Source organism: Bubalus bubalis, chromosome 3 (assembly GCF_019923935.1).
Source record: "Bubalus bubalis isolate 160015118507 breed Murrah chromosome 3, NDDB_SH_1, whole genome shotgun sequence".
In the NCBI taxonomy this organism is placed as follows: Eukaryota; Metazoa; Chordata; class Mammalia; order Artiodactyla; family Bovidae; genus Bubalus; species Bubalus bubalis.
This window is the reverse complement of record NC_059159.1, coordinates 23,275,654-23,301,982: the sequence shown is the minus strand read 5'-3', so window position 1 is coordinate 23,301,982 and position 26,329 is coordinate 23,275,654. Positions and strand designations below refer to the sequence as shown.

General features: G+C 39.1%; 1 protein-coding gene across 2 annotated transcripts in view; it reads right to left on the bottom strand.

Moving 5' to 3' along the window:
- Nucleotides 1-26,329, bottom strand: part of FBXL20 (F-box and leucine rich repeat protein 20) — a 101,456-nt gene that overhangs the window by 34,904 nt on the left and 40,223 nt on the right. For both annotated transcript variants that reach the window (XM_006068547.4, XM_006068548.4), the window contains exon 2: nucleotides 7,496-7,557. In XM_006068547.4, the coding sequence (XP_006068609.1) occupies nucleotides 7,496-7,557 (62 nt within the window). The remainder of the gene's footprint in view (nucleotides 1-7,495; nucleotides 7,558-26,329) is intronic.

The following is a 26,329-nucleotide window of genomic DNA, read 5'->3' as shown; positions in this document are numbered from 1 at the left end:
CTGGAATGTGAAGGCAGGTGGGCCTTAGGAAGCATCACTACGATCAAAGCTAGTGGAGGTGATGGAATTCCAGGTGAGCTATTTCAAATCCTGAAAGATGATGCTGTGAAAGTGCTGCACTCAACATGCCAGCAAATCTGGAAAACTCAGCAGTGGCCACAGGACTGGAAAAGGTCAGTTTTCATTCCAATCCCAAAGAAAGGCAATGCCAAAGAATGCTCAAACTACCGCACAATTGCACTCATCTCACACGCTAGTAAAGTAATGCTCAAAATCCTCCAAGCCAGGCTTCAGCAATACGTGAACCGTGAACTTCCTGATGTTCAAGCTGGTTTTAGAAAAGGCAGAGGAACCAGAGATCAAATTGCCAACATCCACTGGATCATGGAAAAAGCAAGAGAGTTCCAGAAAAACATCTATTTCTGCTTTATTGACTATGCCAAAGCCTTTGACTGTGTGGATCACAATAAACTGTGGAAAATTCAAGAGATGGGAATACCAGACCACCTGACCTGTCTCTTGAGAAATCTGTATGCAGGTCAGGAAGCAACAGTTAGAACTGGACATGGAACAACAGACTGGTTCCAAATAGGATAAGGAGTACGTCAAGGCTGTATATTGTCACCTTGCTTATTTAACTTATATGCAGAGTACATTATGAGAAACACTGGACTGGAAGAAACACAAGCTGGAATCAAGATTGCTGGGAGAAATATCAATAACCTCAGATATGCAGATGACACCACCCTTCTGGCAGAAAGTGAAGAGGAACTAAAAAGCCTCTTGATGAAGGTGAAAGTGTAGAGTGAAAAAGTTGGCTTAAAGCTCAACATTCAGAAAACAAAGATCATGGCATCCTGTCCCATCACTTCATGGGAAATAGATGGGGAAACAGTGAAAACAGTGTCGGACTTTATTTTTGGGGCTCCAGAATCACTGCAGATGTTGACTGCAGCCATGAAATTAAAAGACGCTTACTCCTTGGAAGGAAAGTTATGACCAACCTAGCCAGCATATTCAAAAGCAGAGACATTACTTTGCCAACAAAGGTTCGTCTAGTCAAGGCTATGGTTTTTCCTGTGGTCATGTATGGATGTGAGAGTTGGACTGTGAAGAAGTCTGAGCGCCGAAGAATTGATGCTTTTGAACTGTGGTGCTGGAGAAGACTCTTCAGAGTCCCTTGGACTGCAAGGAGATCCAACCAGTCCATTCTGAAGGAGATCAGCCCAGGGATTTCTTTGGAAGGAATGATGCTAAAGCTGAAACTCCAGTACTTTGGCCACCTCATGCGAAGAGTTGACTCATTGGAAAAGACTCTGATGCTGGGAGGGATTGGGGGCAGGAGGAGAAGGGGACGACAGAGGATGAGATGGCTGGATGGCATCACTGACTCGATGGATGAGTCTGAGTGAACTCCGGGAGTTGGTGATGGACAGGGAGGCCTGGCGTGCTGTGATTCATGGGGTCGCAAAGAGTCGGACACGACTGAGCGACTGAACTGAACTGAAGGTGTTAATATAGGTTCATCTTTGGCAAACAAACAAATAAACAAAAAACATTCTGGTGGGTTATGTTGATAATGGGGGTTGAGGCCTGCATGTGTGAAGGGGCACGTGAGAAACCTCTGTACCTTCCTCTCATGTCACTGTAAACCTAAAACTGCTCTACAGAAACAAATCCTTTAAAAGAAAGAAAGAAAGGTGAAGACTACAAAGGACAAGAATGTGGCCTTATTACTGAACTTCAGCATTCTGCTAATGTAGAATAAAAATATACGTCTTTTATTCTCTCACCAAGGAAACTGCAGTAGCAAACTCAAATGAAAATGCATCATACATACATGGTATGGGAAAAAACAGCCTAAACGTATGCTTATGTTTTTAAAGAGTCATATATGTAACTGTGTTAAAAATTACTGTGTTAAAAATCGGTATGAAACAAAATGTATCACCTGAACCCCTGCCCCCCCCAAAGGTTTAAGGGGACATAATTTATTTTTTGATATCTCGTGGCTTTTATAAAGAACATCAATTATCATTCTATTCAGTGAAATCCTCACAAGTAACTAAGTGACTAAAAATACTTCTCTTCATTAAATAAACAACCCTGTACTGTAATATTTTTGAATGTTACTATTAATTTTTAATTGATGTAACACTGATTTATAACACTGTATAAGTCTCATGTGTAAAACACTGGATTTCTACTTCTGTATACCCTACAACATGCTCACCACCCAAAATTTATTTTCCATTAATTCACCATACAGTTGACCCCCTTTATACCTTTCCCACCACCCTTTCTCATCTGGGAACCACTACTCGTCTCAATCCTACATGTTTGTTTTTGTTGGTTTTCTTTTTTTTTCTTTCTTGTTTTCTTTCCTTTTTTAAGCCACACTGTGCAGCACACAGAATCTCTGTTCTCCGACCAGATGCCCCCTGAACTGGAAGCTCAGAGCTTTAAACAGTGAACCACCAGAAAAGTCTGCTTTTAAAATTAGTTTTTATATATTCTCTCTTATTGTCAGATTGCTAATAATAAACTCAGTGGACCCTCTATCAACATAACTCTTCTGATCCCATATTTACTGATATTCATAATTGAATTTGTGTTAACCGTGTTTAACGAAAAAAATAAAGAGTAAATGGGAACTGAGAAATGGCTGGCATGTATCCTTTAAGTAAAATGCACATTTGATCTTCCAGCTTGCTTTCTGTTTCTCTGATTTGTTCTGGATAATCGAGAAGACTAGAAAACGAAATGGTCAGTAAGAGCAATATTGTTTTTCTGTTCTTTGATTCAGGAACATCTGCCAATGCATCTTAAAGGTGAGAGATGATCACTTTTGGTAGTCTGAGTATCTAGTCACATCATTTTACGGTCTATGAGTAAAAAATAGAATTAACAGTAATATACATGACACTTTATTGCACTTCCTATGTGCTGGGCACTCTTTCTAGTAAGCACTTCATATGTATCAACCATTGGATCCTTGTTTGTTGTTGTTTAGTTGCCAAGTCGTGTCCAAATCTTTCAAGACTCCATGGACTGTAACTCGCCATTTCTTTCCCCGGGGGATCTTCTCAATCCAGGGATTGAACCTGCCTCTCCTGCACTGGCAGGCAAAGTCTTTACCACCAAGTCACTAGGGAGGATTTTAGTACCTTCCTAAAAGGTAGTTACTAAAATCTTCAGTTTACAGCTAATAAATGACAAAATGCAGGTGTTGAGATTTCAGAGCTGATGTTCCTAACCATTATGCCCTTAAAAGTAAGAAAACATACTCCCCCATCCACCCTGAACTCCTGGCAATTAAAGTGAATGAAAATACTAGATATTATCAGTGTTGTAAGCTTCCTGGAATAGAATATAAGACAGCATGTATACAGAAAAGAGTTAACATAGCAGGCCTATCCTTATTAGAAAGGCCCTTCAAATGTTGCTTGCACTGTTGCATCTTGGATGGCATCTGAGAATTTGGATTGCAGAGGTTTCCCACTATTCCCTGATAAGCTTCCCTGGTAGACATTTTACTTTTTTGTTGTAACTTATTTTTGGAGGAATTAAGCACACCCTGTGTGACTCCACTGGGAAAGGACTCTTAAAGGCAAAACCTGGTTTCCTATTTCACTCCATTCAGCCTTTTTTTTTTAGTGAAACAAGTGAAGTTTTATTTACTAGGAGGAAAAGAGTACAATACATTGGACAGACATACGGGCAGACTTTGCTTTGTATCTTTTCCCTATAATAAATCATAGCTATAAGTATGACTATATGCTGAGCCTTGAGTCCTCCCAGAAAATCATCAAACTTAGGAGTACTCCAGGGGACCCAATACAGCATGATTATTTAGACAAACAACTCCAGCCAATTCATTCTTTCCATCTAACTTCAGAAAATTCATCTACCAACTCATATATACACATAACATATTACATGATAATTATGAGTCAACACCCCAAAAGTTGAAAAATTAATGAAAAAAGTTTCAGATTCTTGTAAATAATGATAATCCTCATTCTGAAACTTCATTCTGTTTCATAGCTAAAAGGGCATGTGTGGATTCAAACAGTCTTACTTACGACTCCTGTTATTTTTAAAGTTATTAATATCATCCTCAGAAGGAATCCTGAGAAACGAGTCACTTTACATTAGCTCTTGGAAAACAGAAGAGTCTCTGTCTTATAAACATTGACATTCATTTTTCAAGAGGTACTCCTAAAGATATGCACATGGTTCTGCTCTGAAAGGAAGTACTGTCAATTCTGCTAACTGAATTTCACATTATGCAAGCAGTGGATTCCAGCCTGCTGGAGCATTACTAATAAACTTTGTTTCAAAAGGAAAGGAAGAAAATCACTAAGTTAAAGTAAACTACAGCTAAGAAAAAACAAGAACACTTCCTTAATTCATTGGTAAATTGGCTGTGGCTCTGAACTTGGCCCTAGCAACACAAGTTTTCCCCTTGTAGACTGATACATGTTGCACCAAATAATGTAATGTGTAACTTAAAAAGCTAACCAAGCCAAATAGTCCATGCTACTTATTAAACTGTATTTTTTAAAACAGCTAATACACAGACATGGTATGAAATTCCAAATACACACACCCACAAATTTAGAAGCCACACAAAAAATCTGACCAATAAGTAACGACAGTAACAGTATAACTCATAAAATAAAACACATATCCAGAAGTCTATACCGTTATAAATAACTGAATAAATAAACATAACAGATGTGAATGGTCTTCCTTACAGTAGAATTCTAATTAATAAATACAGGAAGAATTATGAAAATATAAAACCACGGCAAACATAACAATAGTAACTGTTTCAGGTAACATCAATGGAGGCTAAAATTAGTGGACAAAAATGAGTAACAACACATAGGCTTAACGAATCTCCCACAAGATATTTATCAGGCTATTTAAATTTCCTAAGGAAATATTACATTTAATGAATTTCAAAAAAATTACAAATACCCTGGACAGAATTCATTAATATTTACACTAACTAATTGGCTCCCTGTTTAGTGTAATTTCAAAGATATCACAAAATTTTCTATTTGGTTTCATTGGTTTAAACAAAAAGTTGACCCACTGCCTAAAAGAGAAATCAGTCAAGCCATAGCCTCAGGTAATGGTAAGAAAAAGCCACTGAGATTCAGGAGTTGTTGTGGTAACAAAAACTGGTTGATATAGGAATTCCTCTTTATCCAGTCTTCCCCCCAGTACTATCCGTTTTAGCAACTATAGGCCTTACAGTTCATCAACAGTTAACAGAGCAAAGTCAAAATAGTGACTAAATCAAAACCACAGTGAGATATTAACACTCCCCTATGGCTATTATCAAGAAGATAAGAAATAACAAGTGTTGGTGAGGATGTGGAGAAAAGAGAATCCTCATACACAGTTGGTGTGAATGTAAATTGGTACAGACGTTACAGAAAACAGTATGAGATTCTTAAGTAAAGATAGATCTACCATATAATCTTAGCAATCTTCAGCAATACGTGAACCGTGAATTTCCAGATGTTCAAGCTGGTTTTAGAAAAGGCAGAGGAATAGAGATTAAATTGCCAACATCTGCTGGATCATTGAAAAAGCAAGAGAGTTCCAGAAAAACATCTATTTCTGCTTTATTGACTATGCCAAAGCCTTTGACTGTGTGGATCACAATAAACTGTGGAAAATTCTGAAAGAGATGGGAATACCAGACCACCTGACCTGCCTCTTCAGAGACCTATGTGCAGGTCAGGAAGCAACAGTTAGAACTGGACATGGAACAACAGACTGGTTCCAAATAGGATAAGGAGTACGTGAAGGCTGTATATTGTCACCCTGCTTATTTAACTTATATGCAGAGTACATCATGAGAAACGCTGAGCTGGAAGAAGCACAAGATTCTAAAAGAAGCTAAAACAGTAACAACAAAAAATCCAACAAATTTTTAACTATGGGTTGTGATGGATATTACCTAGATTTACCGTGGTGATAATTTTGCAATATATTATTTTTTGCTGCATATGTTATTATTGTTTTTTTGCTGCACCATGTGGGATCCAGGATCTTAGTTCCCAACCAGGATTGAACCTGTACCCTCAGCAGTGGAAGCATGGAGTCTTAGCCACTGGACCGCCATTTTGCAATATATACAAATATCAAATCATTATGTTGTATACCTGAAACTAATAGATTATATGTCAATTATATCTAAAAAAGGAAAAGAGGGGAGGGAGTGGGAGGGGAATGAGAAATGGTGTCTAAAGTTAGAAAGGGCCAGGGCAGGCAATGGTGCAGTGTAAAGAATTACAGAAGATGTTATCCGTGTTACCCTCATTTCTTGCCTACATTTCTTTAATAGCCTTCTTATTGCTTTCCACTCCAATCTCCCAATCTGGCTGGCACACAGTACCCAGGCTAATGCTTTAAAAATATAAACCAGATCATATTATTCCCCTGCCACAACATGAGAGGTCTTGTAGACCACTGTAAGGAATCTGAGTTTCATGACAAAAACAGAAAAACTCTAATAAAAACATAAACACAGTATGATCGCTTAGTCATAGCTGACCCTTTGCTGCCCCATGGACTGTAGCCTGCTAGGCTCCTCTGTCCATGGAATTTTCCAGGCAAGAGTACTAGAGTGGGTTGCCATTTCCCACTCCAGGGGATCTTCCCAAACCAAGGATCGAACCTGCGTCTCTTGAGTCTCCTGCATTGGCAGGGAGCACTACCCGGGAAGCCCAATATTAAAAATAAGTGTGTCTTAACGTACTCAGTTTATGGTAACAATGAAGAACATAACCTGTTTTAAATATATTCTTCTTTAAGATAGCTAAAATTTCACTGAAATTTATGGCATACTCAAAGATATTCAGAGTGCATTTTCCAATGGCTCTGGTAGTCTAGGATGTTTTTTCAACTGTAGTCAACCAGCTCGTATGTATGTTTTACTTTCATGGAAAAAATCCATTTCAAGTTCAATTCAGTTCTTTTTTTTTTTTTTTTTTCCCTTAGCATTTTCAAAGTTTAAGTCCTAGGATTTAATCCCTGCTTCCAAGGATCTTGCAATCTAGTGGAGGACTCAGCATGCAAATACTTAGGAATGCCAGAAATACTCTTTACCAGCACTAGAGTGAGATATTTTTCATCCTGAAGCAGGGACCGGTTATGGGCTAGACAGCAGTTCCAGTTATGACCAAGAAGATGCCCCTGAGCACAGTAACTTCTAACATTTTGCAAAGACAATGTGCTTTTTTCAGTCATGCTATTCTAATAAAATCCCGAGTGTAACAGAGGAAAGTTTCAAGCAACTTTTTAAAAGGCTGTAATTCCTAGGATAAGACTGTTTAATAAAGGCATCAATAAATTTTAAAATTCAGATCATCCAGATCCTAAAGATACACAAAAATGAGCAAAAACTCTTAAGATTATTTTAAACAGGCAAATGTGATACAAAACAAAAAAAACATCATAAAGTTAGACTTACCGTAATAGGAGTTCTTTGGGAAGTTTTTTATTGATTACAGCTTCATCACTATTTGAGAACATCTGCAAAAACAAAATCATTGTGTCAAGTGCTACTTAACATTTTATTATGTTTAACTCAACAGTTTAGACTACCACCTGGTAGCTCAGACGGTAAAGCATCTGCCTACAATGTGGGAGACCCGGGTTCGATCCCTGGGTAGGGAAGATCCCCTGGAGAAGGAAATGGCAACTCACGCCAGTTCTCTTGCCTGGACCAAGGAGCCTGGTAGGCTACAGTCCATGGGGTCACAAAGAGTCGGACACGACTGAGTGACTTCACTTCAACAGTTTAGAGGTAATCCTCTTAGGAGAGAAGAGAATAACCACAATGGATGTTATAAACCAAAGTCATATTTTCAGAAACTCTTTAGGCTAAAAAATGTCTGAGACATTTAATTTGCTCTCTATCATTATCTTTAGAAAAAAATTAACTAATAGCAGCCAGAAGGATGACATTATGTGCCAGGTGCTATTTTTAGTCTTTTTTATGTATTAATGTATTGAATCTTCTTATGACCCTTAATCTTCATTTTACATATAAGGGAACTGAGGTACAAAAAGTTTACTTGCTTAAAATTGTATCAGTACAGAGTGACCATTTGAAAAACCTTAAGGCAAGGTTATTTTCCATATCTAACTCATATTTATTTGTTCATGGAGTTGTTCAGAAACCTAGGATAGGGAACATTCTCTTTCAAGTTTTATGAATCATGCAGAAAACTAATAATGCTTCATAACCACAACCATATGCATTCTGGATGCACAAAGGATCATTCAAATTAATGAAATAACTCACAATGGGTACTTTTAAACAGACCCACAATTTCTTCCACTATAAGCTTTCTAGTAAGCTACATTAAAAATAAAATACCTATATATCCAATAAAAAGTCAGGAAAGACAACACACATGTCACTGAAACTGAGGAGTATGTTCAGTCCCTGCTATTAAGTATCACATAGATGCCTCTTGACTTCACGAAGTGAACATTTACTGAACATCTTGTAAGTATTAGGCACCTTTCCAGGCAAATAAAGAGAAAGACAGTAAGATGTTATTTCTGTACTTAAGGGTTTCCTCCTCTACAATGAAAAACACAGAAATAAGCAAATACTAAATTTGGACTGGCATCAAGGAGATAAGCTAGAAATATGTTAAAATTATAGTTGAAGTAAAAGATGATACAGATCTCTAAGATTATAGAAAATGAAAAAAAAAAGGTGGAGAAAAAAGGAATTTTAAAGAAGCTACAGAATTGCTGATGGAAAGCTGGATCATCTACTAAGTCTCAGTGTAGCAAATACACTATGTTATACTAAAGCTACTGACTGACAATCACATGCTTTAGGAAATTACCTGACATCAAAGAAAAATCTGCTTCCCTAAAATCTCTATCCATTAATGCAAGTTACTAAGAAAAAAATCATACTCCTTTTTGGTAAAACAGTCTTTCAAAATGAAGTCATCACACTTCCTCCTAAACAAATCTCAAATTTCACAGTTTCTAATTTTCTAAGACTCTTGACTATTATGATTATTCATTTTTTTTTGGCCACACCATGCAGGATTTTAGTTTCCCCCAGCAGGGACCCAACACACGCCCCCTGCAGTGGAAGCATGGAGTCTTAACCAGTGCACTGCTAGGGAAGTTCCATCATCATTCTCCTCTAGGTACACTTACGGGAAAGAATGCATGAAGGAGTTATAAAGTGTACCCTGAATAATCTAGGGTTGATGACATAAATAGCAATATCTTGCAAAGACAGCTAAATGTATCAAAAGTTGACACCTGCCTGGGGGACTTCTTAGCATACAACATGTATCTTAAGCTTGAGATCTCTGGAAAAAATTAAATTTTTAAGTATAAAATATCACTAAAGCACCCAATATAACAGACTATACCCAACTCAAATCCACAAAATATAAAAGATAATCACTTTTATAGTAGAAATGCTGAACTCTATCTTGTATATTCAAAGTATTTAACTGAATACCCAGCAAGGCACTTTCTGCTCACTTGAATATAGACAATAATTAAACTGATAAAAAAATATAAATCTGCTAGGTATTGTTCACACAACTTGTACAACTCTAGATTTAAAAAAAAAAAAAAAGGAACAAAAATCAAAAAAGTTTCCCCCTAAGTTAGCCTAAATGGGCTTCCCTAGTAGCTCAGTTGGTAAAGAATCTGCCTGCATTGCAGGAGACCCCAGTTTGATTCCTGGGTCAGGAAGATCCCCTGGAGAAGGGAACGGCTACCCACTCCACTATTCTGGCCGGGAGAATTCCATGGACTATATACTCCATGGGGTTGCAAAGAGTCGGACACGACTGAGTGACTTTCACTTCACTTCTTCAGCCTAAATAGGCCAAACGCTGTTGTGTCTATATGAACATGAGATATATGAAAAAGGAAAGAAGAAAAGGAATAGTGTCTGGGAGTACCTGGGAAAAGATCATGTGTATAAGACACCAGTCCAGATTTATACTTGCCTCCTCTTCCTTCTGCATACATGTATCCTACTCCAAGTAGAGAAAGATCAGTGGCTCACAAACTGTGGTCAAATAACTGCATCAGCATCACACAGGACCTTGTTAGAAATGCAAGTTCTTGGGTTGTACCCCAGATCTACAGCATCAGAAACAGGGTGCCAGATGTGGTGGAGGGAAAAGAGAGGCAACCTGTATTTTAACAAGCCCTCCAGGTGATACTGATGCTTCCTGAAGTCTGAGAATCAATGGACCAGAAAAAAAGGATTGAGGACCCCAGAACTTATGAAATCATAGTTCTAACACACAGTCAGAATATTTTATTATTTAAAGTGACATAGCAATGGAACTTAGAAAATAATCCTAGAGGTAGACACACATTAATTTTAGATGTTTTCTAGGAAATTCAAATGGCTTCCACTCTAGTTCATGATACTGTTTATAAAGTAAATACTTCACAGAAGCAATAGAATGTTTTAGACATCTTACTATTTCAGCTGAATCCAAACTCTAGATTTCTCATACAACATATAAAGATGTCAAAACCAATTAGACCAAGGATATAATTAATTAGAAAAATCTGTGAAGGTTTTAGATATTATTGTTTTAGAGAAGTCACTGTTTAAACATCTGACATTCTTAATGTGTGGATATACAGTGTTAGTTGCTCAGTCATGTCCAACTCTTTGTGATCCCATGGACTATAGCCACCAGGCTCTGCTGTCCATAGAATTCTCCAGGCAAGAATATTGGAGTGGGTTGCCATTCCCTTCTCCAGACGATCTTCTAGACTCAGGGACTGAACCCACATCTCCTGCACTGCAGGCAAATTCTTCACCATCTGAGTCATCAGGGATATATAATTACATATTTTAATAATCTGTCTGCAAACAATTACAAGGATGTGGGGATGGGGGTGGTGGGGGAACATGAGAGCAACTATAGTATTCTCTCTCAATTATTTGTTTCAAGATAGGACATCATCCCTTAAACAGACACTGTAACAGCCCTCCTGTTACAGGGAGGGACATTCTTATATATTTATATAAGGGATATAAATATATCCCTTGTATATAGGGATAGGACATTCTTATATATTCAGGTTTTTAAAAATCTAAGTGATTTGGTTTGTCATACATTAACATTTATTACTGCTTTGTATAAAACTGTAATCGTTTTTCTATAAATTACCTAGTTAAGAAATATAATTGTGAAACTACTTTTTATAAACTGTAATTATAACAAAGAGCTCCAGAATAGTATGAAGAAGCATTTTTTGGCTATTATTTTAGCTTTCCTGATCAGTTTTGAAATCTTTGGCAAACTTTGGGAATTAGTTTACTAAAATAATGAATTTAAATGCTCATCACACAACAAAGACATTGGAAACCAATTCAAGAGGTTTTAAATCCAGGATCTGAGTGGGAAATGGCAACTGGGTTTAATAAAGGAAATAGGAAAAGAAACACTTTCTCAACAGTGACCCCTGCTGATTAAAAGTAAAGTATAGTTAGCAAAGAAGCCTGCTTACAGTTAACTATACTTTACTTTTAATCTCTTTGACAAGTGGTGCTGGGAAATCTGGTCAACCACTTGTAAAAGAATGAAACTAGAACACTTTCTAACACCATACACAAAAATAAACTCAAAATGGATTAAAGATCTCAACGTAAGACCAGAAACTATAAAACTCCTAGAGGAGAACATAGGCAAAACACTCTCTGACATACATCACAGCAGGATCCTCTATGACCCACCTCCCAGAATATTGGAAATAAAAGCAAAAATAAACAAATGGGACCTAATTAACCTTAAAAGCTTCTGCACATCAAAGGAACTATTAGCAAGGTGAAAAGACAGCCTTCAGAATGGGAGAAGATAATAGCAAATGAAGCAACTGACAAACAACTAATCTCGAGAATATACAAGCAACTCCTACAGCTCAACTCCAGAAAAATAAAGGACCCAATCAAAAAATGAGCCAAAGAACTAAATAGACATTTCTCCAAAGAAGACATACAGATGGCTAACAAACACATGAAAAGATGCTCAACATCACTCATTATCAGAGAAATGCAAATCAAAACCACTATGAGGTACCATTTCACACCAGTCAGAATGGCTGCCATCCAAAAGTCTACAAGTAATAAATGCTGGAGAGGGTGTGGAGAAAAGGGAACCCTCTTACACTGTTGGTGGGAATGCAAACTAGTACAGCCACTATGGAGAACAGTGTGGAGATTCCTTAAAAAACTGGAAACAGAACTGCCTTATGATCCAGCAATCCCACTGCTGGGCATACACACTGAGGAAACCAGAAGGGAAAGAGACACGTGTACCCCAATGTTCATCGCAGCACTGTTTATAATAGCCAGGACATGGAAGCAACCTAGATGTCCATCAGCAGATGAATGGATAAGAAAGCTGTGGTACATACACACAATGGAGTATTACTCAGCCATTAAAAAGAATACATTTGAATCAGTTCTAATGAGGTGGATGAAACTGGAGCCTATTATACAGAGTGAAGTAAGCCAGAAAGAAAAACACCAATACAGTATACTAACGCATATATATGGAATTTAGAAAGATGGTAACAATAACCCTGTGTACGAGACAGCAGAAGAGACACTGATGTATAGAACAGTCTTATGGACTCTGTGAGTGAGGGAGAGGGTGGGAAGATTTGGGAGAATGGCATTGAAACATGTAAAATATCATGTATGAAACGAGTTGCCAGTCCAGGTTCGATGCACGATACTGGATGCTTGGGGCTGGTGCACTGGGACGACCCAGGGGGATGGAATGGGGAGGGAGGAGGGAGGAGGGTTCAGGATGGGGAACACATGTATACCTGTGGCAGATTCATTTTGATATTTGGCAAAACTAATACAATTATGTAAAAATTTAAAAATAAAATAAAATAAAAGTAAAGTATAGCTAACAACTCCAAAACCCAGAAATTAAAAGGTCTGACCTATATTAGTCAATTATAGAGGAAATAAAAGTTTAACACGCATTTTGGCCAGATTACTAGTATCCCCCAATATCCTTTCTACACGTCTAGAGTAACAGAACTCCCAGTTTTTAGCTAACACATGGCTGTGTGGAAAGACGACTTTATTTTCCATTACGTTCTGGCCAATGGGATATAAGAAAAAGTGATGTGTACAGTATCAGGGGGCTTGGACTGTCCTTAATGAGAGAGGGTGTGGCCCTTCTTTATTCCTTCCTCAATTATGCTGTGTGAAATGTGGTCAGGATGACTGAACTCCATCTTGTATCATGAAGCTGAAGACTACAGTTTAGAGATAAGCAGAAAACTAGAAAAAGCCTGCAGATGACTACAGAGACACCATACTTCTGGACTTACATATAAGAGAAAAATAAACTATAATATTTAAGTCATTTAATTCAGTTGCACAATACTGAATGTATTGTACACTTTAAAAAGTACAGGGTGGCAATTTTTATATGTATTTTTCCACAATTAAAAATTTTTAAGATTCTTTTTTCACATTTTAAAGTTTCTGAATTTAGGAATCATCTTACAATCAAAATCAAAAGCTTTTTTGTGTGTGATATATAAAATAATGATACATTTTATAAATAGCAGCAACTTTTAATTACAGATAGCAATTACAGTATGATCAAGAGGAGGAAAACAGAACTAAAATAAGAACGAAGGACCACATGCTTCTCTTCAAACAGGCTCTGTGCTTTTTGTTCATGTTATCTTCTCTAGAGCACCCGTGCAACCAAACTTGCCTATTCTGTCAACAGAAATCGATTAACGCCCACTGGACATGTTATCTGTGTCATGAAACCTTTTCCAATCATCCTAACTGGATGTGACTGTTCCCTTCTCAGATAAAATCCCAAAGCACCCTGGGCTGGTATGGTGTCCAATATATCAGACTTTAAGCTCTGATATAATGACGAAGGGGGCCTTGTCCGTTTAGTTCATCACAGTACAGTCAGTAAACAACACAATGCCTATAAATTCCTGAACCAATGAATGTCATTTTTACTAAACAGATCAGGAAATATTTTTTGACTGTAAATTTACAGCAGACCTCCATGCTTTGTTCACTTCGTATCTATCTCGGTGGTGGAGGGGAGGGGAAGGGAGACAAAGGAAAAGGAGGGATATGGTTGGGAAGGGAGATGAGAGGAGGGGAGGGAAAAAGAAATTTAATAAACTGAATGTTACTCTAAATTCATCAAATAACGTGCAAATGACATGAAATTATTTCAGCAACAGATTGAATAACATTACAAAATATAACAATAATATTATAAAATATAACAAGTAAAACACATGAAGAAAAAAGTTTGGATACTCAACTTATATCCCCCTTCCTTAAAAAAAAGTTGTAATAATTGCAAAGTTTTCACTGGTATGGTATTTCATCTGTATACAGAAATTTTAGCAGCTTTATTAGGGCATAATTCACATAGCATAAAATTCACTGGTTTTCAGTGTACACTGCAATGATTTTTAGTAAATTTACAAAGCCATCAAACCATCACTACTACTCAGTTTTGATGAATTCCAACATCCCCAAAATATCATTCACGCCCATCAGCAATCAATCTTTAAGTAACTACTCATCTGCTTTCTGTCTCTGTAGATTTTCCTTTATGAGCATTAAAAAAAATAGAATCATAAAATAATGCAATTTTTTGGACGTGGCTTCTTTTATTCTGTGTGTTTTTGAAGTTCATCTATGTTGTAGCATGTACTAGTAGTTCATTCCTTTTTATTGTTGAATAGTATTCCAGCGTATGAAATTACAAATTTTGTTTATTCATTCCTAGCTAACAACATTTGAATTGTTACACCTGCTTTGGGTTGAAATAGGTTCCCATTTCTCTTGGATAAAATCTAAAATGGAGAGTTTATGGCTTGTATCATATGGTTAAGTTTATTTTAAACTTTTAAATTGATATCCAAAGTAGCTGTACCATTTTATATTCCCACCAGCAACGTATAAGATTTGCAGTCTGTCCGTATCTTACCATCCAGGGCATTTGGGATCTCCAAGCAGGGATCGAACCCTGCAATGGAAACAAGGAGTCTTAACCACTGGACCTCTATGGAAGTCTCATGTTGACTTTATTTCAGCTAGTCTAATTTATTTTGGGGGGCTCTAAAATCACTGCAGATGGTGACTGCAGCCATGAAATTAAAAGACGCTTGCTCCTTGGAAAGAAAGTTATGACCAACCTAGACAGCATATTAAAAAGCAGAGACATTACTTTGCCAACAAAGGTCCATCTAGTCAAGGCTATGGTTTTTCCAGTGGTCATGTATGGATGTGAGTGTTGGACTATAAAGAGGGCTGAGCACAGAAGAATTGATGCTTTTGAACTGTGGTGTTGGAGAAGACTCTTGAGTCCCTTGGACTACAAGGAGGTCAAACCAGTCCATCCTAAAGGAAATCAGTCCTGGGTGTTCATTGGAAGGACTGATGTTGAAGCTGAAACTCCCATACTTGGCACCACCTGATGCGAAGAGCTGGCTCATTTGAAAAGACCCTGATGTTGGGAAAGACTGAAGGCAGGAGGAGAAGGGGAGCACAAGGTGAGATGGTTAGATTGCATCACCGACTCAATGGACATGAGTTTGGGTAAACTCCGGGAGTTGGTGATGGACAGGGAGGCCTGGCGTGCTGCAGTTCATGGGGTCGCAAAGAGTCGGACACGACTGAGCGACTGAACTGAACTGAATGGGGTGTTATTATGGTACCAATTTGCGTCTCCGTAATTACTAATGCTGTTGGGCATCTTTTCATGTGCTTTTTGGCCGTTCAAATGACTTCTTGGGTGAAATGTGCATTCAAATCATTTACCCTTTTGAGTTGTTTTATTTCTTAGATTTAGGGGCTCTTTATACTAATATATTTTGAATACACATTCATTATCTACTCTATGACTTGTAAATATTTTCTCCCATTCTGTGTTATTTCTATTTCTTAATGGTGTCTTTCAAAGAATAGTTTTTTAAAAAAGAGTATTTTTAATTTTGAAAGGTCCAATTTATCTTTTTTTTTTAAACAGATAATACTTTTGATATCATATATGTGAACTTTGCCAAACCAAAGGTTATGCAGTTGTTTTATAATTCAGAAAAATTTAAAGCCATGCCTAGCTGACTCAACCAGACACAATGGCCTCTAAGCAGCTAGAAGGAATATATGCCACAGCAGACAGACACAACCAAAGTAGGGAGAGGTCTGTCTTAAAAAGAGTTATAATGATGTAGCTTTTGGGACATGGAATAATACAAATCAGATTCATAGAAAATCCCAGAAATTTTAAAGGAAGTTGTACCTGCTGGGTACAACTACAACAAGGGACAGCGACTATTTAAAGTGAAAGGAGACCTCTGGACTCCCAACTTTCTGTAGGGAGGAAGTACCCTGAGGTATTTCTTATGTAAAAGGAGAACCTCTCAGAAAGCAGTGTTAAGAGCTCATGACGCAGTACTAAGAATCACAGAGAACAGTGGATTAGGGAACCATTCCCAAGAAGTAGAACTGGGCCCCAGTCAAGGCACATTTCCTGCTCCTGTGTTACCAAAAGTCAGATCCAACTGTTTGCCAACACTTGAGAGGCAAGGTTGGTGGAAAGGAAAATGCTTTATTTCAGAAGCAGGCAACCAGGGGACAGAGTAGACTCATGTCAAAAGGCCAACTTACCACTGACAATCAGTGGGCAAGAGGTTTGTTTGTTTTTTTTTTTAATTGAATTATTAGACCCCAGCCTCAGATATCCAATTTATTTGGCTATCTGATTTATTTAGTTTGGGATGGGTTGTTCACTGGTACTTTTAAAAAACATTTATTTTTGGGTTGTGGTAGGTTTAGTTGTGGCATGCAAGATCTTTCATTGCAGCGTGCAAGCTTCTCCCTAGCTGCTATAGCACCCAGGCTCAACAGTTGTGGCACTCGAGCTTAGTTGCCCTGCAGCACGTGCAATCTTGTTCCCCAACCAAGGATCAAACCCACATTCCCTGTGTTACAAGGCAGATTCTAAACCACTAGGCCACCAGGGAAGTGCCTAGGCAAGAGCTTTTGAAGGAGAGTTTCAGGTGTGTTTATAGGCCAAGGCAGGGGGCTACAGTCAGCTCTGACAGGCATCTTGAAATTGGTTATGCAGTGGTCCCGTCAGTGCCATCTTGATTTTATTGCCCATGAAGAAGAACTTAAGGCCCTTGACTTTGCTTAATAACTGAACAATTATTGGTTTTGTTTGTTTTCCTTTGCTTCTGCATTTTCTTGATTCTCTGTTAAACTTACACTTCAGCTAAACATTTTCTACAGACAAAAGGCAGGCAGAGGACATGGGGGAGAAGGAACACAGGGTTCTGCTCTGTTTTAGCTGCAGTATGTGACCCTGACAACATGTCTACTACATTTCAGGGCTGATGCGTGCATTTGTGTGTGCTAAGTTGCTTCAGTCGTGTACGACTCTTTGTGACCTTATAACCATAGCTCAGCTAGCTCCATTGTCCATGAGATTCTCCAGGCAAGAATACTGGAGTGGGTTGCCATGCCCTCTTCCAAGGATCTTCCTGATCCAGGAGTTGAACCTGAGTCTCTTATGTCTCCTGCACTGGCAGGCAGGTTCCTTAACACTAGTGCCGCCTGGGAAGCCCTTGCCTCCTGTTACTCCCCCTTTTTTGGGGGAATATATTACCGTTATTTTATCTTTGTGAATAACAGTGTATGTTGAGTGTATGGGGCAGATAACTTTTCTTTTTAGTTCACAAGTCTCTGGATCAAGAGGAACTGCAGGTAAGTACCCTCAGTTCAGTTCAGTTCAGTTGCTCAGTTGAGTCTGACTCTTTGGGACCTCATGGACTGCAGCATGCCAGGCTTCCCTGACCATCACCAACTCCTGAAGTTTACTCAAACTCACGTCCATGGAGTCGGTGATGTCATCCAACCATCTCATCCTCTGTCACCCTCTTCTCCCACCTTCAATCTTTCCCAGTCTCAGGGTCTTTTCAAAAGAGTCAGTTCTTCGCATCAGTATCCTCATCCACCTCTAAATTTGATACTGATGATAAATTACAGGTATTCACCACTGTTTATTTACACTTTTTAATTTTTACAGGTTATTTGTCTTTGGAGAAGATTTTGGAGGTCTTGGGAGAGAATGCTTTGCATGTGACAAGAATGTGAATCACTGGAGCCAAAGGGCAGACCATGGTAGAACATTATAATAAGGGCCTCCAAAGAATCTTATCTCCTTGCTACAATACCCTTTGGCAATGGGGTTTTGCTGTACCTCCCTTCAATAAGTGGAGTCTATTTTCCCACCCTTTGCATCCAAATTCACGTGATTTTTGATCTGACCAAAACAAAAAGCAAACAAACAAAAAAAACAGTGTGTGTGTGAACATAACACTGATTTCCAAGTAAGCCTTAATGGAAACTTTAATTCTTGAAACACTCCTGCTAGTATGTTAGAAAGCCCAAGATAACCTTCTGCATGATGACAGGCCTTGTGGAAAAAGAGTACCAGCTGACAGTGACACCAAGATCTCAGACGGTAAGTGAGGCCATCTTAGATGCTCAAGCCCCTGCCAAGCCACCAGAGGACTGCAGCCTTGCCAGTGATCTTTTTGAGTGACTAGCAGAAGAACTGCCAGGCTGGATAACTGTTTCAAGCCACTAAGTTTCAGAGTGGTTGTTAGATAGCAAAAGCTGTGAAAACAGGTTCTCCATTTAAAAAGTGTATGACTTGTGATCTAAATTTCAAAGATTTGAATAAAATTAGAGATATACAGAAGTAGCCCAACATAGGTAAAATCTTTTGCTGGGAAGAAAATTTCTGGGAGAGATTAAGGATAAACTGCCATAGAGAAGTCCAGAGTTGAAGCTGCAGAGTTTTTTTTAAACAATTTTTTCCTATAAGTAATTTTTACTGATTATGCGATTCCCTCACTCAACCAACACCAGATGTTTTTCCAATTGGTTAGATTTTCTTGCCAAAATCTTAAGAGGAAAAACATTTTTGTATGGCTAAATAAACCTAAAACCAAATAAGTATGTAATTCCTCCACCCAACATCTTGTCCTTAGTAGAAACACAATTGCTTTTTAGAAGCAAACTGCTGCCAGTGCATTACCATCTCATGACTAAATTTATCCTAAAAAAGAAATCTGTAGATAAAAGCACCGATGAAGGGATACATTTAGAAAACAGATACATTACTTAACAGGTCAAACTTTCTGCTTTGGATGCCTTCTAACATCCAAGATTTTCTTTTATCCTGACTTCTGCTTATTTAACCAAAATCAATATCCACTACCAATTCAATATCCAGAATATAAGCACACACTTCTATTCTATTCTTTGGGTTGCCACTTTCTCCTCCTTGGGATCTTCCTGACCCAAGGACTGAACCCGTGTCTCCTGCATTGGCAGGAGGATTTTCTACCATTGAGCCGCTTGGAAGACATACACACAAAAGAACTAGTAGATACAGAAAGGCCATGATGGGATCTGACTCAAGATTAGCAAGCATTTAACTGAATCTCATATTATCAGAGGGGGTGGTAAATCAAGGGAAAGTAGGGTTTGATTTCCTCATGTACAAACTCTAGTCAATGTGCCAGAAACTGAAAACTGGCAGGATGTGTGGAATTTTCCAAGACATATGTCAGATAGTAATTTTACAACTCAGTCACAAACACACATTCTAAATCATCTTACTGCTATGGAAATATTTCCAAAGCAATGGTATTTTAATACAGCCATGTTACTTATTTGTAGAAAAAGAATTCCCCTGTTTTAGATAATGTAAGAAACAAAGTACACAGTACCCAAGACATCCTAACTGCATGCCAGAAATTATATTTTAGATTTAAAGGGAACAAAAAGAGACAACATGCTAAATTAGAAAGATTCTTTAAAAGGGAAAGGAAAAAATAACTTTGTAAGAAAGGCATTAAAGAAGAGTGATACCAAGTTAATAGACCAAGGAAATCTATTAGACTTTTTAGGCCATGATATGAACTACTGGAGATCAGTGGAGAAATAACTCCAGAAAGAATGAAGAGACGGTGCCAAAGCAAAAACAACACCGAGTTGTGGACGTGACTGGTGATAGAAGTAAGGTCTGATGCTGTAAAGAGCAATATTGCATAGGAACCTGGAATGTTCCGTCTATGAATCAAGGCAAATTGGAAGTGGTTAAACGTGAGATGACAAGAGTGAACGTCAACATTCTAGGAATCAGCGAACTAAAATGGACTTGAATGGGTGAATTTAACTCAGATGACCATTATATCTACTACTGGTGGGCAGGAATCCCTTAGAAGAAATGGAGTACCCATCATAGTCAACAAAAGAGTCCGAAATGCAGTACTTGGATGCAATCTCAAAAACGACAGAATGTTCTCTGTTCGTTTCCAAAGCAAACCATTCAATATCACGGTAATCCAAGTCTATGCCCTGAGCAGTAACACTGAAGAAGCTGGTAGAATGGTTCTATGAGGACCTACAAGACCTTTTAGAGCTAACTCCCAAAAAAGATGTCCTTTTCATTATAGGGGACTGGAATGCAAAAGTAGGAAGTCAAGAAACACCTGGAGTAACAGCCAAATTTGGCCTTGGAGTACAGAATGAAGCAGGGCAAAGGCTAATAGAGTTTCGCCAAGAAAATGCACTTGTCATAGCAAACACCCTCTTCCAACAACACAAAAGAAGACTCTACACATGGACTTCACCAGATGGCCAACACCAAAATCAGACTGATTATATTCTTTGCAGCCAAAGATGGAGAAGCTCTATACAGTCAGCAAAAACAAGACCGGGAGCTGACTGTGGCTCAGATCATGAACTCCTTATGCTAAATTCAGACTGAAATTGAAGAAAGTGGGGGAAACTACTAGACCATTCAGGTATGACCTAAATCAAACCCCTTATGATTATACAGTGGAAGTGACAAATAGATTTAAGGGACTAGATCTGATAGAGTGCCTGATGAACTATGGATGGAGGTTCGTGACACTGTAGAGGAGATAGGAATCAAGACCATCCCCAAGAAAAAGAAATGCAAAAAAGCAAAATGGCTGTCTGAGGAGGTCCTACAAATAGATGTGAAGAGAAGAGAAGTGAAAAGCAAAGGAGAAAAGGAAAGATACACCCATTTGAATGCAGAGTTCCAAAGAATAGCAAGGAGAGGTAAGAAAGCCTTTCTCAGTAATCAGTGCAAAGACACAGAGGAAAATAAGAGAATGGGAAAGACTAGAGATCTCTTCAAGAAAAGTAGAGATACCAAGGGAACATTTCATGCAAAGATGGGCTCAATAAAGGACAGAAATGGTATGGACCTGACAGAAGCACAAGATATTAAGAAGAGGTGGCAAGAATACACAGAAGAACTGTACAAAAAAGATCTTCATGACCCAGATAATCAGGATGATGTGATCACTCACCTAGAGCCAGACATTCTGGAATGTGAAGTCAGGTGGGCCTTAGGAAGCATCACTATGAACAAAGCTAGTGGAGGTGATGGAATTCCAGGTGAGCTATTTCAAATGCTAAAAGATGACGTTGTGAAAGTGCTATACTCAATATGCCAGCAAACTTGGAAAACTCAGCAGTGGCCACAGGACTGGAAAAGGTCAGTTTTCATTCCAATCCCAAAGAGAGGCAATGCCAAAGAGTGCTCAAACTACCACACAATTGCACTCATCTCACACACTGGTAAAGTAATGCTCAAAATTCTCCAAGCCAGGTTTCAACAGTACATGAACCGTAAACTTCCAGATGTTCAAGCTGGATTTAGAAAAGGCAGAGGAACCAGAAATCAAACTGCCAACATCTGCTGGATCATTGAAAAAGCAAGAGAATTTCAAAAAAACATCTGTTTCTGTGTTTTATTGACTATGCCAAAGCCTTGACTGTGTGGATCACAATAAACTGTGGAAAATTCTGAAAAAGATGAGAATACCAGACCACCTGACCTTCCTCTTGAGAAATCTGTATGCAGGTCAGGAAGCAACAGTTAGAACTGGACATGGAACAACAGACTGGTTCCAAACTGGGAAAGGAGTATGTCAAGGCTGTATATTGTCACCCTGTGTTGGGGGCCGGCGTGAGGCACTCCACCCATGGCAAAGGTCATGAGGAAGGAGGCTTGACATATGCAAAGGCGGGATCGAGCCTCAGGAGTCCCCCTGGAAATCCTCGAGCATCTACCCCCATAACCAGAGCCTGCCTACTTTACTACTTTGTGCTCTCACCTACACCTCTGACTTTATGGGGGGCTGTCCCCCACCACCTCTTTTGGAGAAGTTAACTTAGAGCTCCAGTTAATAATAATTCCTGGGCTTGATAGGAGTGTTTCAACCTACAAACTCCTCTGAAGGTTCTCTAGCCTGCCTGAAAGGCTTGTCCGGCCACATGTGATTGCTCACAGCCTCCCAACCGTGAGAGGCATGAGATGCTTTAAACCTTCTAAAAACAGGTTGCTTAGAAAAGTTAGAAAACCATTAGTATAAGTATAGTGGGCTGATTAGAAATTGTATTGGTGAAGGGTTTTTCATTTGTTGAGCCAATGTTTGTTGCTAAGACTCCACATCCCCTGCCCTTACACACATTAATGAATATATAGAAGAAATAAGTATTAACCTTTGATATAAATCACATTAGACCTTAGGCCAAGTAAATTCTTTCCTTAACTAAAACCCACTACACCCTCACCCTATAGGAATGTAACTTTATTTGGGTGGCGTCTGTTTTAAGAATAATCACCCCTGGAGAAATAAGTGTCCTGGTTGACTGACCGCTGTCACAAGGAGAGGGTCGTAAATTGTCAGCAGGCCCCCTGGCCAGAAGATGATGTAACACCCCTAAGACCTCTGTATACATTTGTGTGAAGCACCTGACTTTAATAAAAGTCAGGACTGCTATCCCCGCGTGACTTTTGTATAACATCTCAGTGTATAAAAACAGACTCTGGAAAATAAAGAATTGGGATCAGTTCCTCGAAAGACTGGTCTCCCCATGTCGCTCTCTCTCTCACTCTGGCTGAGTCTCCATCTGGAGCGCAGAACCTGCCATGCTTACTAATTATGCCTGGGCTTCTAAGATCCGACTGGGAAGGCCTCAGTGTCTCCTCTCCTTCGGGAGAACGGAAGGACGCCTGCGGCCTACGTAAGTAGTGCAAACTTCTTGTCTTGAAGTTTTATTGGTCTCCTGCGTAAACCAAGCTACTCAGCCTCTTTTCTCCACTGAATTTACCTACTGAGCTATCCTCATTCTATTACTCTTTACATCTCTAATTAATATCTAATTGAAGCTCTTGTATCCTGATCCTCGCCGACGCCGTCCCCGCTTCAAATACCCTGGATCAGCCGGGGCTGGACCCCGGCAGGTGGCGCCCGAGACAGGCAATTCGAAGGTAGGTTCCCCAGAACAATTTGGGTCATCAGCGCTGTTGTTCCCCCTCAGAGCAATTAGGGTCATCAGCCCTATTGCCCCCCTCCTCGGAACAATCTGGGTCATCAGCCCTGTTGTTCCCCCTCAGAACAGTTTGGGTCATCAGCCCTATTGTTCCCCCAGTGTTCGGGACGGCTAGGACCCTACTCAGGGTGCCGCGGACCCCCCTGTAGGATAGACAGGGCGAGTAGGAGTGGGAAGTGTTGAAAGTGTTAAACGGTTAGAGTTAGAGAGAAAAAACGGTTTCTGAAGTTAAAAGGCCAAAGAAAAGCCTGATCTTTTGAAAGCTAAAAGCTTTATCTTCTATTATACTTAATTTTCTGACATGGCTAACACTGAAACTAAGGACGGCAACTCTTTATATACAAGTAATCTTGAAACTGTTAAAAGAGGCTACTGTTAATTTAGATACTTGGGTGAAGGTAAAAGAACAACTAAAAACTTATCCTATAAATATGATTAAAAATGTTCTGGACCCTCGTCATGAGGCTGTGGGATAACCTATGGGAGAGGCTATAGCAGTGGATGGTAGTGAGTCTCCACCTTCTGCGCAGATCATATTTTCTGCCATTGACGAAGAAAAGGAGCGAGACTGTGCTCTACCTCCCGAGGAGTGAGAGGGCTTACAGGACGCTGTGGCCGGGCACCCTGGTGAGCCCCCTCTCCCTCTACACAAACCTTTAAAAATTTATCCAACAATTTCTGATTTAAGGCAACTACCCCACCTCCGCTTGCACCTCCCAGGGCCTAAGAATTCTCCAGTTTACATCCAAAGCCTCCCAGAGCATTGCCTAAGGTTGAAAAAGATAAAAAAGTTTTTTTTAAACAAAGGAGCTTTTAAAAAATACACAACATACAGAGCCTGCTCCTTGCAGAAAACCCCCTCAGGAGGGGCCTCACCCAAGCAAAAAAAAAAAAAAAAAAAGAGAGAGAGAGAAAAATAAAAAGAAAAAAAGTGAAAAAGAAAAAAGGAAAGAAAATAGAGAAAGATCTAAAGATAGAAAAAGAACTAAAGAGTGAAAAGGAGAGAGGAACAGAGGAGGAAAGAATCAAGGAATGCAGCAAGATAGAAAAAGAAAGGAAGTTAGAAAAAGGGATACAGAGAGAAAGAGAGGGAGGAGGAAAGAAAAAGAGAGAAAGGGTAAAGGAAAAGAAACGAAGGAAAGAGAAGGTAGCGAGAAAGGAAGGGGGAGAGAAAAGTGAGAAAGGCAGGAAGAGAGGGAGAGAGAGAGAGACAGTAAGAAGGAAGAAGGGAGAATGAAAGAGGGAAACAGGAAGGAAATGATAGAAAGTAAAAGAGAAGAGAAGAGGAAGAAAAAAAGATAGAGTGAAGGAAAGAAAACTTGAGAAAGATTTAAAGAGAAGAAGGAAGAAAAAATCAGCAGAGGAGAAAGGAGAGGACTTACAGGACACTGTGGCCAGGCGCCCTGGCGAGCTACCTCCCCTTCTGCGCAAACCTTTAAAAACCTATCCACCACTTTCTGATTTAAGGCGATCGCCGCCACCTCCGTTTGCGCCTTCCAGGGCCCAAGAGTTCCCCACTTTGCCCCCAACAACCCTGCTTATTTAACTTATATGCAGAGTACATCATGAGAAACACTGGGCTGGATGAAGCACAAGTTGGAATCAAGACTGCCAGGAGAAATATCAATAACCTCAGATATGCAGATGACACCACCCTAATGGCAGAAAATGAAGAAGAACTAAAGAGCCTCTTGATGAAACTGAAAGAGGAGAGTGAAAAAGTTGGTTTAAAGCTCAATATTCAGAAAATTAAGATCATGGCATCTGGTCCCATCACTTATGTCAAATAGATGGGGAACCAGTGGAAATGGTGGCTGACGTTATTTTTTTTGGCTCCAAAATCACTGCAGATGGTGACTGCAGCCATGAAATTAAAAGACGCTTGCTCCTTGGAAGGAAAGTTATGACAAACCTAGACAGCATATTAAGTTGATGCTTTTGAACTGTGGTATTGGAGAAGACTCTTGAGAGTCCCTTGGACTGCAAGGAGATCCAACCAGTCCATCCTAAAGGAGATCAGTCCTGGGTGTTCACTGGAAGGACTGATGTTGAAGCTGAAACTCCAATACTTCAGCCACCTGATGCGAAGAGCTGACTTATCTGAAAAGACCCTGATGCTGGGGAAGATTGAGGGCAGGAGGAAAAGGGGATGACAGAGGATGAGACGGTTGGATGGCATCGCCTACTCAACGGACATGAGTTTGGATAAACTCCGGGAGTTGGTGATGGACAGGGAGGCCTGGTGTGCTGCAGTCCATGCGGTCACAAAGAGTCGGACACGACTAACTGACTGAACTGAACTGATGAAGAAGACAGTGTCACTGTTAAGAACAAGATAGCTAAAAAAATAAATAAATAAAAACAAACAAAAAACAAGATAGCTGAACAAAGGCTGTAAGATATGGCTAGATATTTGGTTGTTATTGATATATATATTTATCTAGTCTATATAAATATAGTTTATATAGTTTATGTAGACTATATATAGACTCTTAATAGTTTATAGACTACATATTTATATAGTCTGTATACCATATAACTCAACTGAATTTTTATATAAAATGTCAACCAAGACAAAAGGACATTAGAAAACCAGTAGGATCCTCCCTATACCTAACAAATCTTGTAGGGAGTTCTGATATTTACCTGTTTTTTTTAATATGCTTATCAAATTTAGACAATTTCTTCCTAGTAGCTAGGTCATTAAGAATCCGCCTACAATGCAGAACACCCCTGTTCGATTCCTGGGTCAGGAAGATACGCTGGAGAAGGGTATAGGCTACCCACTCCAGTATTCTTGGGCTTTCCTGGTGGCTC